We start from the raw sequence: 18,260 nt of genomic DNA, 5'->3' as shown, positions 1-18,260 counted from the left end.
TTTAGAATTGCCTTTGACTGTTAAACTGTTAACTAAGATATCATTAGTTTAAGTTTGTGCTCCAAATACTGTGTTTGCTCTACCTGCTTTTATTATGTTTTTATCTTTCATTTCTTATTGTACTTTTATTTTATTGTTTAATTAATGTCAAGAATTTTGAATTGTCTCTTGCTTTGTACTGAACTGTGATATACAAATAAACTTGGTCACTCTGGTCAAACAAAACCAAAATCAAAATTGTATTTTTTTTTGTTTTTTATGTGTGAAAACCACATACATATATCAATCTGAAAATTCCCTTGCTGTGGCAGCATGATGCTGTATGGAAGTTTCCCTTTTTCTGAATACAGAAGCAGGTGATGGGGCAATGGTTAAAGACTAGAAACAATAAATCTCTCAATCAAAAATAGCTGAAGGTTAAACAGGTTAAACTATAAAGTTTAAAGAATCAGCCATTACATGTTATGGCACAAACAGCTGAAGATTAATTGGCAAATTTAAAATGTATAAATCGTTAGCTTTTTGTGTTGTTTTTTTCCTGGAATCGCCTAATTCTTGATTAGGAGGTACTCATTTAAAAGAAAAATTATAAGAATTATTATATATGAAAAAAATGTTAGTATTGATAATTAATAAAGTTGAAAAGACCCTCAAGCGAACAACTGATGAAAAGCAACTTAAAACTCCCCCAAATTTATTTTTCTATGTGAAAAACAAAGAAAAAGAGAGACTTTTTTCTCGCTATAGAGATTTTCTCAGCAGATTCTGCAGTGTGGACTCTTTCTACCATGGGAACGGACAGCTATTTGCTTTGATTTGCAACAGAAAAGCTTTTGACTGTCAGAGAAAGTTCTGTTTGGTCTCCTCCTGCTCAGTTTAAGTGTTAAAAGTGTCATTATTTAGCAACCAAGGCCGAGAGAAGAGTGCAAATAAGACTGTGTGACCTTCTGTCAAGAGCCTCCGTTCTTCAGAAGCTCATTAAGGGCCTCTGGGGGACAAGGCATCAATTGGCAGAATCCTCCAGCTTCCTCTCAACCCTTCTTAAAGCTGGACTAACAGGAGGAATAGATGCAATTTAAAAGCAGAGGTGCTATGAAAGATGTGGCGCTGTGAAGAGGTGTGGGTGACTTATTAAAACCGCAGGAAAAGGCCATTGGACTGCAGCCAAATAGGATCTAACCCTGTAGAGAGCTGAAGGGATATGGAGAAGGTTGGATGCACTTGTGTTTGGTGACCCATTTAAAGACTTGACTGGAGTCTGATTTCCCCCTGAAAGGGAGACAAACTAAATAGACTTCCCTGCGCATTGACAGCTGTAGACTGGCCATGGACGTTCACGAATCCATGTTGATAAATTTTGTTAATGATATGAACCTGATCGGGTTCTCTCAGAAATTAGGACCAGAGGAGGAGCAGGTGTTCATCGCTCCCTGCTGCACAAACAACCAGACGCGGATCAGCGGCTCTTCTTGGAGCAGAGCCCCGCAGGACAGAGTGTGTCTCGACCATCCGATGAGCGGATCATCCAGGTGCTGCAGCAGCAGGTCCAAACGGAGGAGGATCATCACCGGCGTCCAGCGCCAGGCGGCCAACGTGCGGGAGAGAAAGAGGATGTTCAGCCTGAATGAAGCGTTTGATGAGCTGAGGAGAAAGGTTCCGACCTTTGCGTACGAGAAGAGACTGTCCCGGATCGAAACCCTGCGCCTGGCTATCGTCTACATCTCATTCATGATGGACCTGCTGGAGAACACCTGAGACAGTTATGTGACAGCTGCTTTTTTTTTATTTTTTTTAGACACATGAAAGAGCTGCTTTAGGTTTCCGAAATTTCACAGATTTAAAAAATAAACGTCCGCAGAGGTCGAAAAGTTTCGTTTTATTTGGACATAGTTCTATGTTTATAACTAGTGTTTTTCTTATCGTTGCTTTAATCAGTATTAGTGGTTTTATTAAACTGTTGCACATAGACTTTATTTTGGGCTCCGGTTCTAAATCTTGATAGCACCTTCAATTAATGTTTAATCTATTCAAGCCGGATTGTGTTGACTCATTGTCATTTATACTGAGTCAACATTTAATGGGTGACTAAAAGCCAAGAAATTATTTGATTTGAATAACAGAATTAGCAGCTGCATTATCGTATTCACTTTTCATTGTTCATAGAACAAAAACGGCACAGAAAATGCTAAAAAGTGGCAGAAATAAATGATTTAGCCGCATTAGATAATGATTATCAATTTAAAACAAAAAATATATACATTTTTCAATTCGTTAAAATGATAAATAGATTGACATTTTGAAACCATATCATATTCTTTATGATTTTTTGACTGTTTTGAACAAAATAACCGCAACCCCACACTACAAACAAAGCTTTAACACCTGTATTGATGGAGAAAAACGTATTCACTTATGGGGGCCCTCTGCTGGCGGTTTACCATTGGAAGAAAGGCAGTTCACCTTGATGTTACCATCACAGAGGCACAACAATACAGAGACACAGATTAAACTCTCAGCCTACAGTAAATCAACCTACGCTCGTGCTTTTTTTCCCTCTTTTAAAGAAAGATCTCACATCACGAAAAATTTGCATCCTCCATATTATACTCTTTATTTGTTCTCGCAGAGAAAATAAACTAATTGCTCGCGTTCTTCTTATACGACAACGTCATTTAACCAAATATTTGTTTTATCAACTCAGTGGTTTGAGTGGATTTAAAAGGTGAAAAGAAATTACTTTCCCTCAAACTGTGAGAAGCAGCACTAAGTATTTGTTCTTGAAAACTTTTGATCTGCGTCCATCCTTCAGTAAGGATTGACGCCTAACGTCATAGAGTGTTTCAGCACCCTGGAGAGTTACACAGCAAAGCGTCTCACCTGGCCTGTGTAGAGCAGGTGAGCCATAGAGGGAGTTTCCTTTATAATGTGCTCATTTGACTTTCTACCTGGATAGATAACCTTTTATATATATATATATATGGCGAGTACATTTAATTATTCAGGAGTGGTAGAGCTGTGGTGTCATCTAATTATAGGCCTTAATTTGTCATTCAATTTACAACTCACAGTCAAGGGTGATGGCTCAGCGTCAGGCATCTTTGCCTATCAAAACTTTTCATTATTTGCTGACCAGGCCAACACGGACAAAATGGGGTGTGGTAGGCCTATTTACACAACTGAATATTCCCTCGTCTTTGCTTTTACCCACAAATAATGAATGCTATGCTATTAATAGAGCTTGGAGCTTAGTATGTGCACGATTGCTCATATCTTTCCTCTATTCAACCTTCACTACATCTCAGTCTTATACATGCGCCCTGCTGTGCGCACCGCCCCGCCCCTAAGAGCACCCTTGGATGGGACGGATCTTCCTTTAAACCTGAGCTGCTGAACCGCGATCCCCTGTGGGGAAGTCGGGCCTATTTCAGTGCATACCTCAACGAGGGGCAGCTGACGGGAAAATAAACACGTCGCTCTGCTTATAGGAGCAAAAACCTCCTGCTGGGACATCCTCTTGTGCTTCAGTGGTCTGATGTTTTTTAACCACCGGTGTTCCCTTCTGAGGCTTCTAAATCTTGCAGCACACAGCAGTCTTTTAGGAGAATCTTGGAGCTGTTTTTTGTTTATTTTGAAGGTGATTGAAGAAAAGTGAGCTCAAGCTCTAAAGACTGAGACAATAGAAGCTCTGATAAAAAGCCTCATCATAAAAGAAATGAAAAATAAACACACTGAATTAACTTTATGTCTGCTAGAGTGTTAAATACATATTTCAAAAATAGATTTGTTAACCATTCAAAACCAAGATTAAATCATATGTAAATTAATTTATTGATTCAGCATTTCCTTCACAATAATAATTATAATTATTTCCTTTGGTATGCTATTTATTCAATAGGCCAAGATATTGTGACAAAGATCTTACATTAACTTGTAAGAACTTACATTACAAAAACTTTTACATTTAAATTCTTCATTAATATTTTATTCAAACTTTCTTCATTCAAAATAACCAATAACAGTGGTGTTATAAAAGGGTGTTGCTGGTGGATGAAAACAAATTCAGAATATGCCTCAAAGTTTAATCTGAATCTATCCATCTATTCATCTATATGTTTTTAAGGATATTAGTACTATATTTCCTAATTTAATTGTATATTTATTAAACATTTAAATATATAGAAAATGATAAACAGAGTGAAAGTCAGATGGCATATGGCTCAATTACAAACAAAGTTAAATATTCTGAGAGTTTATTTCCGATTAACCCAGCTGATCTTAGTTTACAGTTAAATAAAACACAAAGTTCAGTTTATTAAATAATCCAATACTGCACAAGACCAAAAAAAAAAAACACAAATGAAGGGATGTTATAATAATGGGAAGTGACATTCATTTCACTAACTGTCTGTTAATAGTTGTCTAGTCACTATCATGCAAAAAGAGGATAAGCCAAAAAAAAGTTACTAAATGAAAGCTATCTGTTCAGAGTCCTGTTTTCTGGTTAAATTAGTTCATCAGGTTTGTGAAAATAAAAGTGTCCCCAAGCAACAAGATTTAATAATGCAACAGTTCTTGCATTTTATTAATCTTATTTAATTACTGTTACACGTTTATTTCATGTTAGCAGGGTAGCACATTAAAACAATTGTGTTACAGTAACAAAATATTACTAAGAAACTCCCACAAGCAGTTGCATTACTTTTTTCAGGAATTAGAATACAGTTGGAGTCAGACCTCTAACAGCCACCTATATATCCAGGACATTAGCTTCAAAGGGTTTAACTCATATTACATGTCTTGTAAACCAGATAAATAATCAGAAGCACCTTAAAGGCAAAAGGAATAAATGAGTGTTTTGAACAAGATAATTTTTTATTTAATTTTAAACTTTTAGATCACTAAATATGAAGAGGTAAAAGGAATGCAATTTGGTTGATTACTTCATGTTTCCCTGTTGACACGCTTCATGTAGCTGAAGAGTTATTTTCCAGCAGAACTGTGCATATATCCACAATGCCAAAAATATACCTGCTGGTTGCATTGTGATAAACTTCATACTGTCCACTCTAAAAACAAATGAAGTATATTGAGTATTGAAAAAAAAAAAAAAAAGAGGAGGAGAGACAGACCCAACCATGCAAAAAAGCTTCCTCATCACAGACTGATGACCTTTATTTATGAAATAAACTAGGGGTCTGTTGATTGGCTTCTATCAAATCCAATCCAATTTATTTGATCAGTTTTTGATTAAAAACCATCCGGCTCTGAAGGAAGAAAAAAGAAAAAAATATCTCTACACAGCTCATGTTTGCTCAAGATGCAGGACTTAAAAAACGCTGCCCCGCCACATCCTCCCACTTCTTTGTGGAGAAGCTTGCATGTTTTAAGGAGTTTTTCCTAAGTTTCCGTCTCCTGCAGTATTATATTACAGCCCTCCTCTCCCAATCACAGAGTCCTCCCCAAAATCCTCTTGGCCTCTCCAGTATAAGAGCCTGGGGTCGCCCCAGCCTGGCAGATACCGCTCCCTCTTTTGTGGCGCACCAGATTTCTTATCAAGATCTAAAATCAGTGCGGGATATACGCCTAAATATAGCTGGGTTTGTTTGTTGATATTTGTGACACTTACGGAGAAGTTGGGTCAGGGGTTAAAAGCTTTACAATAGGCCAAAGTAAGCACCTCTGTGAAGACGATGCGGGAAGACGACTCCTCCCCGATGGACAGCGCCGGGAACAGCGAGGAGGAGAGCGACCGTCAGCTGCCACGGAGAGGGGCGAGGAAGCGGCGCGCAGCGCGCAGGAGCACAGACGAGGAGGAGGAGGAGGGAGGCGTGGAGAGTCCCATCCGGAGCAAGAAAAAGTGCAGGAAGATCTGTGAGGGCGGAGGGAGCGGAGGGAGCGGAGGGAGCGAGGCCAGTAGCAACAGTCCCGCGCGCTCCTTCGACGACCTGCAGACTCAGCGCGTGATGGCCAACATCCGCGAGCGGCAACGGACGCAGTCCTTGAACGAAGCGTTCACGTCGTTACGCAAAATCATCCCCACCCTCCCGTCCGACAAGCTCAGCAAGATTCAGACGCTGAAGCTGGCGGCCCGCTACATCGACTTTCTGTGCCAGGTTCTGCAGAGCGACGAGCTGGACGCTCGAGGGACCAGTTGCAGCTACGTGGCGCACGAGCGCCTCAGCTACGCGTTCTCAGTTTGGAGGATGGGAGGTGCGTGGTCCTTGTCCACCACTTCCCACTAACCGGACCTGGGATGTCTGTGATGAGACATCAGGGTAAGCTGGGACTCAGTAATCTGCATCACCCCAATACTAATATTTAATACATTACATTTGTAATTAAGTGTGTAATGTCAACACACAGTGATGAAACCTTATTTGGACAAAACATATTCAATATCATCTACATAACAACAACAACAAAAAAATCTAAGCAAATAAAGCTTACCTCTTTGGGCATTGGCAATATAATATATAATTACCCAAGTTTCACAGAACATCTATTTAGTCAAACATGACACCATATCATCTGCAGAATATGCTATTTTAATGGAATCAAATATGTTTTGCCTGGTTATTAGATTAGATGCATGCATTATTTAAAGATTTTGATAGTTTAATAGTTGCATAAACCCTTTGTATTTTATTATTGCAAAACATTGACGGCATGGGATGGACTATCAGTGCAAGAAAAGTCATATTTACTTTCAAAACAGAATTTAGGCATACAAGTCTTAAAGGATTGTATGGTATATATTTACAGGACTTTTTTATTGGTCAAAAAGATCAAATATGGTTTTAAGCATTTCATTTAAATTCATGCTAATGTAGTCATACATCACTCACCAAGTTTTATGCATCAAAGATAGACTATTAATAAACTTTCCTTGGCAAAAAAATCCCAAGATGTTATCCATGTAACTTGCACAATCGATGTTTGGTTACAGAGATTTGTTTTCTTATGCAAAACGTATATTTCTTTCACAGACTGAGGAACCAGTGAATCAGGCCAAAGACAGCCGTGACCCCGGATCAGTTGCTTCGCTTCAGGCCTCTGAGGGAAGCAGTCCGTTCACATTTCCCTTTGCATGGATTGTAATGTTTGCAATGGGACCACTTAGGACAGCCTGGGCGGATATGAAGAAAGAGAGAGACCACTGCGACTATGAATGTTGTAAAAACAAAACGAGCCCCTGACAAACTGCTCTGTTTTGAAACACGAGAGAAAAAAAAAAAAGGCAATCAACTCCACATTCCCTGTGACAGTGTTTCATGGAAAATGAAGTATCTTGTATTTATTTTTGTATGCAGGTATGAAATTCTTTCATCCGCTTTCTCCAATAAAGCTTATTTATTTTCTGGATATCACAGAGTGTTGAACTGAAAAACAATTTTTGTCTTGTAAATATTTGTTAATTTGTCAAATAAAGATAAAAATATTCAGTCTTTCACATCTTTCAGTCGTCTCTTAGTTTGTTCAAGTTTTCCTGAGACTAAATAAATGGGATAATGACAGGGCTTTCACTTCAAACCCTTTTCAAATGATCTGAAGGTCTATGTAAACATTATTTTCATTGGCTGTTGATGGAACCCAAGGGAACAGAGGCAGAGTGGAGGGGGAAAAAGAAAACATCTCATACTGTTGGCATATTCAGCAGCGATTTGTTGGGCTCAGGGATCTGGGAAAGGCATAATTATCTGTGGGTCTGTTTGAACACGGTGAATTCAGGACCATGGAGGGCATATATGATATTCCCAGATGTCCTCCAAGCCACAGGCTAGCATAAGGAGAGTCAACTGCAGGTGCAGCCAGATCTCAAGGGCTTTGACAAGGAAACATGCAAAAATGATAATTCAAATAAAAAGTCAAAATTTTACAAAAGGGTTGGAAAACAGATGGTAAAACACTTTAAAATTCTTGCTTTTTAAATGCTTTGCAGTATGTTTTTCTTTTCAGATGTTTTGTTGAAAAACTGAAAAATAAGACAAACTGGATAAATGTGGGGTTTTCCCCAAGTAGAAAACATAGCTGTCAGCTCACAATCCTCTGCTGATGTAGAAAAAAAACTAACATCCAAAAACACCACGAAAATAAAGTACTAAAATGTGGCAATGATGTCATATTTCTGTGGTTGCACATAGTGAGCAAGCTTAAAAATAATACCCTATATCTGGAAAATAAGGCAAGATGTCAACAGGTTTAAAGCCTTTGACATATCCCCTTAAAAATCCTCAAGGCAGCTACTTCACAAGAAAAAGTTTATGCAGGATTAGGCAAGAGGGCTACAGTAACACCAAAGTGAATGCTGTGTGTAAACCTGACTCTCTGCATGGCTGTTAGAAGATGATTATGGAAGCATTGTTGTGTTTTTGTGCCACAGCTTGCGTGCAGAAGGTAAAGTCATCAGCTCTGACCCTGAAGCCCCCACTGACCGACAGGGGGGAATCGATTCCCACCCTTAGATTACCGTGGCTGTGTTATCTTAAACTTGAGGCTGTTGCTCTGACGTGGAGGAATGTCACCTCTGAGGCTTCCAAACACGTACACAAACACATACAGGTTATAAACACAAAGAGGGAGATTTCTCACGCCTATGAAATGGGGAAATACATTCCACACCCAGAAGGAGAGACAGCGAAAAGAGGGGGTCCTGCAACCTAGCTCCTGCCCTCTTTGATGTTTGAAAGTAATGGGATGACCGCTTGTTATCAGTGTGAAGGCATCTGGCTCTTCAATTTTAAGTGTCCTATGATTTATAGACCCTTTGATGACTGACACAAACTCATGCATGTTTTCTCCTGCTCATTAATCATTGCTTTATATCTCCTTTGCTTTTCATTTTGCAGTCTCTAAACTGATCCAAACCAAAGGTGCAGGCCTCCATGTGACATACTGGCCAAAAGATGAATTACATGCTAAAAAATCGGGGTCTGGGTTCAAGTGTGTTTGGTTGTTTAAACTCTGCAGCAGAAGTGTGCCTGTCTTTTTTTCTGCTTTTACCAGCACAGCTTCTCCCCTGTGCCTCTGTGAAGTTCTCCATTATGGGGCAACAAGCCCTGGTTTACATTAACCCTCAACACCACAAAAAGACCAGGGGGGGAAGGAAGTCAGGCTGAGACAGACAGGGGGGAGAAACAGAGTTGATTTGGAAGTCTGGTTTTCATTAGAGCTAATTATCTGTGTTTCATCTCAACCTAAAGAGTTAGTGTGCATATGGGTATACATGTTTATATGTGTACTGCAGACCCTTTTTATCTATACAGCTAAAGTAAAGGTAATACTACCTGAAGCCAGTCTCTGGGTCACATTGCTTAACTCCTCCATAAAAGTCAGTCAAACTGGAATAAATCCCTGAACTACACTTGAAAGAGCACAGCATGTTTTTGAGAGCAAGAGCAACAGACCAAGACCTTGAGATAGATTGAAAAATTAATCCATTATTAGAATTTGAAAACATAATAAAAAAATGCAAACCTTTAAAAATTAGCTTAATTCTTTTTGAATAACTTTTTTTTACATTAACTTTTCTAATTTAGTCTGATGAGTAACAAAACCTTGCAAAAGTATTTTCAACCTTTCCCCTCTGTCACATTTTGTCACCAGTGGAATGCATTTGTTTGGGATTTCTGGTTAATAGACAAACAAATAACTTTGAGTATGAAAGGAAAGGAACAAAGGTAAAAATCTCAAATGTAAGTTATGCACTTTTTAGCTGTTTACTCAGATGCCACAAGTTAAAATGCAAAATAGTAAATTGATTCTACTTTTTGGGGTATTACTATCAGTAAAATGAATAATAAAAAGAAAATTAAAAACAATTCACTGGACTTTTTCTTTGCATGCCTCCATTATAATACTGTGCTGTATTTTTTGTGTTATTTTTTTTTTCTTGTGTTTCATTGTTTTGTGACACTTTAAATTACTTTGTTACTGAAATCTACCGATCAAATAATCTTGCCTTGCCTCAAAATGTTTATAAGAAAATATAAACTGACAGGCCTCTTTAAAAGGTCCCATTTACCACATGCCGACCTCCAGTGACAAGTTGCTGACTAATTAAACGTGCTGAATGAGAGCAGCAATAATCCTCAAACTACTGTAAGCACGAAGGCAATGATAACTCTGGAGATTGAAGTGAGACTGTGCTGCCTGTGCTACTGCTCAGGTGGGAGAATCTGTCAGAAGGACATGAAATAAAAGAAAAGCATGATTTCACAGAGTGGCACAAAGAAATGCATAAAAATTCAGGTTTGCAAGTTGTTAAAAATAAAAGAAAGAAAGAAAAAAAATATCTGGTAAGACCTCAAAGATGTTGCACAGACTGCCTCTGCCATGCATCTCTAATATGCAAATCTTTATTTGTAACAGACAATTATCATTGCTCACTACCCCAAGAACATGACGTATGCACAACTAAAGAGTGATTTGGTGGCAAATGCATACAGATCTTGGAAAGTCGCCTAAAAACCAAGAGCAAATCTTTATTGCCGGTGACGGCCATATCCCTCTGCAATGTCAATGCATATTCAAGTGTATCAGTCGTATGAGTTCTGCATCTAACTAATAGATACAAAAACGTAAACCATGATGCCAGAATTTTAGATGGTAGAGTTACAGTGGATTAGTAGGATTTTTGCAAATGCGTGAGTGCGAGTGAGAAAAATCATCTTGGCTGCTCTCTTCATAATTGAGCAAAATTCCCATGAGGTGAGACATTCATACCACCCAAACTTGATGGTAGATTATGGATCCTGGAAACACAGCCATGGAAGAGGGAGATTTCCAGAACTGTCAAAATAGAAAGGCAAAATACTTAGACTACCCCCGCAGTGTTTTGAAAAAGTAGCATTTAGTTGGAAGGACCTGACATAGTGCTCTGGTACAGTTGCGTGTTAATGCCAAGTTAGAAAGACCAAGAACATGTCATGCCTAAAAATCAGGTGCACGTTATAAAAGCATTTTTGAAACGATTTAAAGCCATACTGTAAGAAAATTTAATCATAAGTGAAAAATTTTCCAGCCTCATAGAAGTGGAGGTTACAGGAAAATGAATACAAGGTTAAACAATCATTTTAGTCCAAAAAGAGTAGTTGAAAATGGGGTTTTAAAATGACTTAGGGTGTTAGGGTTCGCAATGGCCCAGTCAAAGACCAGATTTAAACTTAACTGAAATGCTGTCTGATAAATTCTGAAAGAACTCTCGACTTAAAAATATTGTTTACAAAGGTGCCTCTATAAGCTATTGAAACATTGAGTGTACTTTTTTCCCCCATGTAAATAATTTCTAAGCTTGGTTAGACATCTATCCACACAGCTTTCAAATAAGCACTGGCAGGGAGAGCCGAAATTTAGTTGTTATTCATCCTCAGTGAATCTCTCCCCATTATGATTTTTTTTCTGAAATTTAAAATAAGAATACTTTTAAAACGATTAAACCATCCATTCATTTTTTTTTCCTATCACAGCTTAGCTTTACTAAATTTGTTTTCTCCCCATAAACACCCTAAGACCAAAATGAACCAAATGAAGACCAGAATAGATCCATTGCTGACAGAGGAAGTGAGGGTAACTTCTCAGTTGGCCTAGCTGTCTATCAATCTGATGAGTAGTCGCTCTTACACATCCCCTAAGGTCGGTGCCAACAGCACCCATCAGTCCTGACCTGTGACCTCTCAAACTTCCCTTCTCCACAGAATGAGGTGACCCCCAGCTGGACCACGAATCTTTACATTCAGTCCAAGAAAATTCCCACTCAGTGAACAGATCAATCTGGCAAAGATGATGGAAAGGACTGAGCCAGTGAAGCAATGAGAACCAAAAGAGAGTTCTAGAAAGATGGGAACAAACTCATAAGAATCCTTTGAGCTTCTCCTGCCCACGGCTGTTTATCTTGCAGATTGAGTTAAACAGTAGACCTTTATGACTCTCCACATACCAGACAATATCGCAGCAGCCTTGCTTTACAAACATAAACATGGGGCGCTCTATCAAAGACTGGCACGGCTCAATCAAATACACAGGCTTTCTCTTTTAACTTAATTTACTGCTCCGCTCACAAAGTGCCTTTTATTGGATTTAAGCTTTTGTGAACGTTTCATTTCAGGACCTTTTAGGAGGTCTGCCGATTAGGGTTAAAGAGGTTTTGCTGTGTTTACTTTATAAAACCACAGCGACTTCTTATCATGAATAGATCTACAGACTATTGGTATGAAAAAGACCTCAGGTCAAACACAGAATAATGTCTGAGAGAGGACAATGTTTGCCTAACCATAGGCCCATAGACAGGGTGAGGAATGTTGGGGGAAATTTATGTTTACTTGTTGTGTGAATGGCATTGGAGAATGTTTAATGCAGCTTCGTTGACTGATACAGGCTCACTCACACACATAGAGTTACATCATCTTGGGATTATATAAGATTTTTCAAGCCTTTCGTTGTTGAAAGCAATAAGAAGAGAGCAGTCATGGTTTATTGGTGTTCCGGGGGCCCCTGTCATGAGTGAGTATGCAGAAACACACACATCAGGGCGGAGTGAGGGACGTCTTGGCAGCAGAGCGGCTCCAGCCTCGGTGTTGGTCCAAGGGGAGCTTTGCTGGAAGAGAAAATAGACATAAAAAATGTGCAGTCTTCTCTCTGGTGTTAACTGCGGGGTGGTCTCTCTCTTTTTCTGTCTCCACCTTCTTTACCCATATCTCCTCATTAGATTTCTTATTACTTTGAGGTGGTCTTTTTACCTCTCCCTTGATCCAGCTTTCCCATCCTAAATCATGCGCTCTCTTTCCTCTTTCATTTCATCACATAATCTTTCTAGCTCGTTTCCACTTCTGCTTCAGACTTCTTTCTTTCTCTTCTTTCTGTTTTCCAAATATAAACAAATATGCTCTTCCTGACTTTTACTTACCTAAAAATTGTACAACCGCCCTTTAAAAAAGGAAGAAAACCACAGCGAGACAAAGAGAGATGTCAAGGCAGAAAGAAAACAAAGTCTTGCTGATGCAGTGGTAATTGCCAGGCAGCATTTCTCTAGCCAGTTGTGCTCTGAATCAGTGTGTGGGTGTTTTCTTTTTTTTTTCTTTCTTTCATTCTTTCTTGTTTTTCTTTTAAACTTTGCAAAACGTTTAATATTAGAACATGATATGTGCTTCTCTGGCTGGTGTTTTAATGTCTGCGTGGCTCTCTAAAGGTGTTGGTTGTGCAATTTTATAAGGCCGGTGTTTGGTGTCATTTGAACCTTTTGCATGTTTTTTCAGCTCTTGTAAAACTGGCCTAAATGCCCCATAATTCTCCTCTCCCTCCGGCTGCCTGGTTAAGGTTAGTGCCAACTTCCCAAGTTTCTCATACCAGCACACACATTTGCACATACGCAAACACTCATGTAAACGGTTTTTTTGGCTTTCTTTCAGGAAAAGTGTAAAGTAGAACTGCCTTGTAAAGAAAAGGAAGGCAAAAGGTCCTGAGACCAAAAGTACACATTGTAAAAAAAAAAAGATTCATTGTAAGAATAGGAAAACCCAAAGTTCAGACAGAGCCTGCCTTATGGACACTTATAGACAGTGTAAAAAGTCCTTTTGGTCTATGGTCCAGACAAAACATCATCCGTTTTATACAAGATTTAAAGACACAAGCCACACAACATTTAGCAACAGTTCCTCATAAAATCAACCCAAATGTTTTTGATAATTTGAGACTTGAAACTTTCATATTTTAAGGATTTTCTGGTTAGTGATCAACACCAAGTACTGCGGAGCAATGAAACAGAAAGAAAGAAAATAAGCTTCTGTGTTTATGTTAAAAACAAGCAGCTAATGGTTTATCAGATGTCTTGTGTCAGTGTGAAAACCACCCGCTACCGCAATTACAGCTGCTACACTTTTTTGGGTATGTCTCCACCAGCTTTGCATATCTAGCAAAGAAAAATTCTCTGCATTCTTCTTGCAGATGAGCTGGCTGCAAAGAAATCAACATGAGATTCTGTTATAACTCTGCAGTCCTACAGGCTAATCGCTTCTATGCTATGGTGTATTGATGCAGGAATTCATTCCAATGGAGGCCCAACCCATTCAAAGAAATGTGCATTCTCTCAAGAGCCTCATATTTCTACACATTTTGATGGATTAGAATTCTGAGTTTTCATTATCTGTCAGCCATAAGGGTAACTAAAGCAAGAATTAAGATCTATAATATTTCAATCTATGTAAAGTGAATCTATACACAATGTATGCTTAAAGTGTTGACCTTTTTAAGCTGTACTTTTGATGGTTTCCCTAAAAGTATTTTTCCTCAGAATTGGTCTGTGTTCAACTCAAATCAATCTTCTGTTTGAATANAAAGTGTTGACCTTTTTAAGCTGTACTTTTGATGGTTTCCCTAAAAGTATTTTTCCTCAGAATTGGTCTGTGTTCAACTCAAATCAATCTTCTGTTTGAATAGTATTCAGAGAAAAGCTTTCAAAATGCTCTCTTCAAATTCTAAAAGATTGTGTTAAAATTAAACAACTTACCCACAAAGTTGAAAACTGAAACAGGACGCCTGCGTAGGAAGACTGTGTTGACATGTAATCACACTTTTTGTTGCAAGTAAACAATGTTTTACTGAGTATATCACAACATTTTTTTCTGTGAAAAAAACAAAAAAGAACTTTTTACAGTCTTTATTCAAAAGCTCAAATATTTTCTTTTTATTTTCAGCTCACAAATCTATCCGGACGTCTGCAGAACAGAATTTGTATGTTTACAAATGTTTGTTTCTTTCAAAACAGCCTTCGGGAGTGATGGTATAATAAAAAAGGCAGGCGCCAGGATTACATCAAGCCTAAGGAGTGAGCGCAGGAGAGTGTGCATGTGCTAGAGAGAGAGAGAAAGAAAGAGGGCACATACATGCAGAAGAGTTATAAATAGTGCGATCATCTGGAGTACATTAGAGGTATAGTTTTTTAAGTGAACTGGTCCGCTACCTTTGGCCACAAAAACCTCAGAACAGACACCGCAGAGCCCCAAGCTGGACACACAGGCACAAACCAAAGCAGAAGAAGTAAACCAGAGCAACACAAATTAGAGTAAAAACAAATAACTAAATAAATGAAGGGTTTAAATCAGAGGGGAAAACTTTCCTAAATGTCAGAACTTGAGCATGGTAGGTCCCGACTGAACCTTATGGAAGTAAACAAAGGTATATTCACTATCAAAGGGTGGAAAAGTATAATGTTTGAGTCAAGTTGTACAACTTTGAACGGACTATGCAACTTTTCCTGAGGCCACACATGTGATCCACACCTGCACACATTAAAGTAGGAATCACCATCCTTGGATAAGAGTGTGTAAATGATGTCATTGAACTTTCATCACTCAAGAAACAAAATACAAAGAATCCCTTAAAGGTCTCCAATGTTATTGTTTTCTTTATTCTAACCTCTGTTGTATATTTGTTTAGTTAGTTGTGTATGTGTAGTACTCTCTTTTAGAAATGTTTACATCTGGTGTTAAGATCTTTCTCAACATCTTGCTTTCCCTGCATAGCCGAACCTTTGCAAAAATCCAAGGTCCTCCAAAATTATGAATCGCAACAGGAAGTGGACCCTCCCCCCTTGTGGCAGTTTACACTCACACACGGTGAAACCTGAGCCACAGGAAGTGGTTCTGTGCTGCATCATGTCAGGAAACCCAAATTATTCACTGTTTCATTTTTCTCCTGCTATACATTTCCCTACTCCCTTGTCTTTTTCTCTCCATTTATTGTTTTGACTTAAAGCCCTTCAGAGAGAAACTATCTACCTGCATTATCTCAACAGGAGTTGCATTTGAGTTTTTCAGAAAATAAAACTAAACGAGCAGCCTCTGTAGATGAACAGGCCCCCAAAATTCCTGGAAATATTCCCTCCCAGAAGACCTGAGGTATTCCTGCAATCACTATTCATACAACATTTTTATGGACTTGAATAAATGGATGCAGAGCAGATTTATTTGAACTGTTTCAACATATCTCTTGGTGATTATGCCATTTAAAGAATAAGTAATGATGATGTTCAGGAAAGAAAATAACTTTTTTGAGTTAGTATTAGAGAAAAATAATACACATATACAAAATCATACATAAAGCAGTCATGTGAAATTTCTTTGCATTAATTGCTCTGAGAAGAAAGTTAAAAAAAGAAAATCTTTTTTTTTAACCAAGCTCTATTTGTGAGTGTTTTTTAGTTGTCTGGGTTTGCTTTAATCGTCCTTTTAAAATGTGCTACCTTCTTTCCATATACAATCTCCGACACACATTAATGAGCTTTTTTCTGTGATCTTCACCTTTTATTGTAGACAAATGCAATTGACTTGTGTCCCTGATTTATAGATCACTGATTGCAAGATCTCGCTTCACCTAAAACATCAGAGTCAAGCAAAGAAATAAATGGCCAAAAGGGAAGAACCTTCCATGTTTAGACATTTTCGAGACAAAATCCCTTTTGTCCACATAATATAATCTTTGTCTTTTAATTAATTTTGCTTCATTTCTATACTTCACTTTTTACTTTAATTACTTTTGCCTCTAGGAAGTGTAATACATCCATATATCTATGAAAATTTTCAAATATGTGGTTTTAGCACAGCTTTATAACTAATTTTTGAAATATCCCTGTGCTCATGTTTCATGTTTTTTCTGTAACTTTTAACCCACCATTAGCATTGTTTGCCTTTTGTGATCTGCTCTGTCTTGGCAGCAACATTAAGATTAAAATGCTAATTCAAAACTCACATGCATACAATATCCTTACAACAGCTAAAACGCTATCGGCAGAGAATGGAGAAACAATTTCATACATCCCTGTTACACCCCTGACCCACTAAGGGCACACCTGAATCAAATGGCTGAATTACCTCCTCAGTATACAGTCATTTCTTTTTCCCATGGTCATCTTAATCATCTCATTACTTGATTCAGGTCTGAGTTGCCAATGACACTCCTGAAAGTTGTAGGATGCTGACCCTCAGGAACTAGAATTATGCACCCCTGACATGGATATTCACAAAGCCGCAATGACTATAAGCTGTTGATATCAGAATCCAGTCCTCGATCGAGGGATCAGGGATCCAGAATCCAGGGTAAGATATCTAAAAGTTGAATGATACTGGCCATCAAGGACTTGAGTTTGACATCACTGCTAGAATGACAAATCATGGGTGTTATAGAGATGGGATAAGACGCAAGATGAGCAGACTCTAAACAAAACTATAAGACCTAATGCTACATCAGACCAAAACTATTAGAGGATATTTCAGTTTTAGAAATTCAGCAGAGCCACATAAAGATATAGTCAGGCATGTTGCAGAGCACCTTTCCTTGTATTTAAACCGCTGAATCAATTTATACAGGCCAAATAACGATTGCGGGATAGCTAAGCCAAACCAACAAAAACTTTTTGCAATCTTTTCAGTTGTATGGAACTGCATCGTAATCCCCTTGCTTCTGCAATGAGATGTGCAATATCTGGAAAGCACGTCTATGAGCTTGTTGGATCAACAAGCACAATGTGATGGACATTGTTAAAGGAACATGGCTTATCAATCCCGAAGCTATGATGTGAAAGCTTCAGCTTTTGCTCTAGATAGATAGATAGATAGATAGATAGATAGATAGATAGATAGATAGATAGATAGATAGATAGATAGATAGATAGATAGATAGATAGATAGATAGATAGATAGATAGATAGATAGATAGATAGCAGCCTAATAATGTTAATAATAATGAATGTCCTTTACAGTCTTTATGTAATCATGAAACTGTGTTATTATGCTATTATCATTGAAATATTTTAGTTGCTTTTAAGTCTCAAAAATAAAATTAAGGTTATATAAAGTAATTCTCATAACATTATTGATATATGTTGTTCTGTTTTGTTTGACTTTATGGATCAAAAAGTCAAATATTTAAAAGAAAAAAATGTTCATGAGTGCAGATAGTTTGATCCAAAACTGTTCAGAGGCATCATTTAAAAAAACAGTTAGCTCCTACATTTGTTGATGTGATGAGATGTTATGCTTCACTCTCATCCTGCCTAGAATTACTGATTGTGAGGATTCAAGCACACTTTTCCCTAAGGCGAGTGGTTAAGGGAAAATTGGGGGCACTCACACAAAAGCACACACTCAACCTCATGTACAAGTTGCCAAAATACACAATAGGTTTCTGAAAGAAAAAAAAAAAACATCTTGCTCAATCTCACCCGTGGGCTACTTGCCTCTCTGGCCCACCCTAGTGACCCTTGTAACTGT

The 18,260-nt window shown here is 38.1% G+C and overlaps 2 protein-coding genes across 2 annotated transcripts; both read left to right on the top strand.

The window, feature by feature from the left end:
* The first annotated feature begins 1,008 nt into the window (after positions 1–1,008).
* Positions 1,009–2,177, top strand: ferd3l (Fer3-like bHLH transcription factor). The gene has a single exon (XM_015376479.1). The coding sequence runs from the start codon at positions 1,327–1,329 to the stop codon at positions 1,753–1,755; it is 429 nt and encodes a 142-aa protein (XP_015231965.1). The 5' UTR covers positions 1,009–1,326; the 3' UTR covers positions 1,756–2,177.
* Positions 2,178–5,179: 3,002 nt separating this feature from the next.
* On the top strand, positions 5,180–7,450 carry twist1 (twist family bHLH transcription factor 1). Its single transcript, XM_015376454.1, has 2 exons — positions 5,180–6,275; positions 6,987–7,450. The coding sequence occupies exon 1, from the start codon at positions 5,691–5,693 to the stop codon at positions 6,240–6,242; it is 552 nt and encodes a 183-aa protein (XP_015231940.1). The 5' UTR covers positions 5,180–5,690; the 3' UTR covers positions 6,243–6,275; positions 6,987–7,450.
* The last annotated feature ends 10,810 nt before the right edge of the window (positions 7,451–18,260 follow it).

This window comes from Cyprinodon variegatus, unplaced genomic scaffold (genome assembly GCF_000732505.1).
Source record: "Cyprinodon variegatus isolate N-32 unplaced genomic scaffold, C_variegatus-1.0 Scaffold135, whole genome shotgun sequence".
Lineage (NCBI taxonomy): Eukaryota > Metazoa > Chordata > Actinopteri > Cyprinodontiformes > Cyprinodontidae > Cyprinodon > Cyprinodon variegatus.
The sequence above is the reverse complement of the archived record's forward strand: the minus strand, read 5'-3'. Positions and strand labels throughout refer to the sequence as shown.

Excerpts from the sequence above, each read along its gene's own strand:
- ferd3l (XM_015376479.1), top strand. The coding sequence starts at position 1,327 with ATGGACGTTCACGAATCCATGTTGATAAATTTTGTTAATGATATGAAC.
- twist1 (XM_015376454.1), top strand. The coding sequence starts at position 5,691 with ATGCGGGAAGACGACTCCTCCCCGATGGACAGCGCCGGGAACAGCGAG.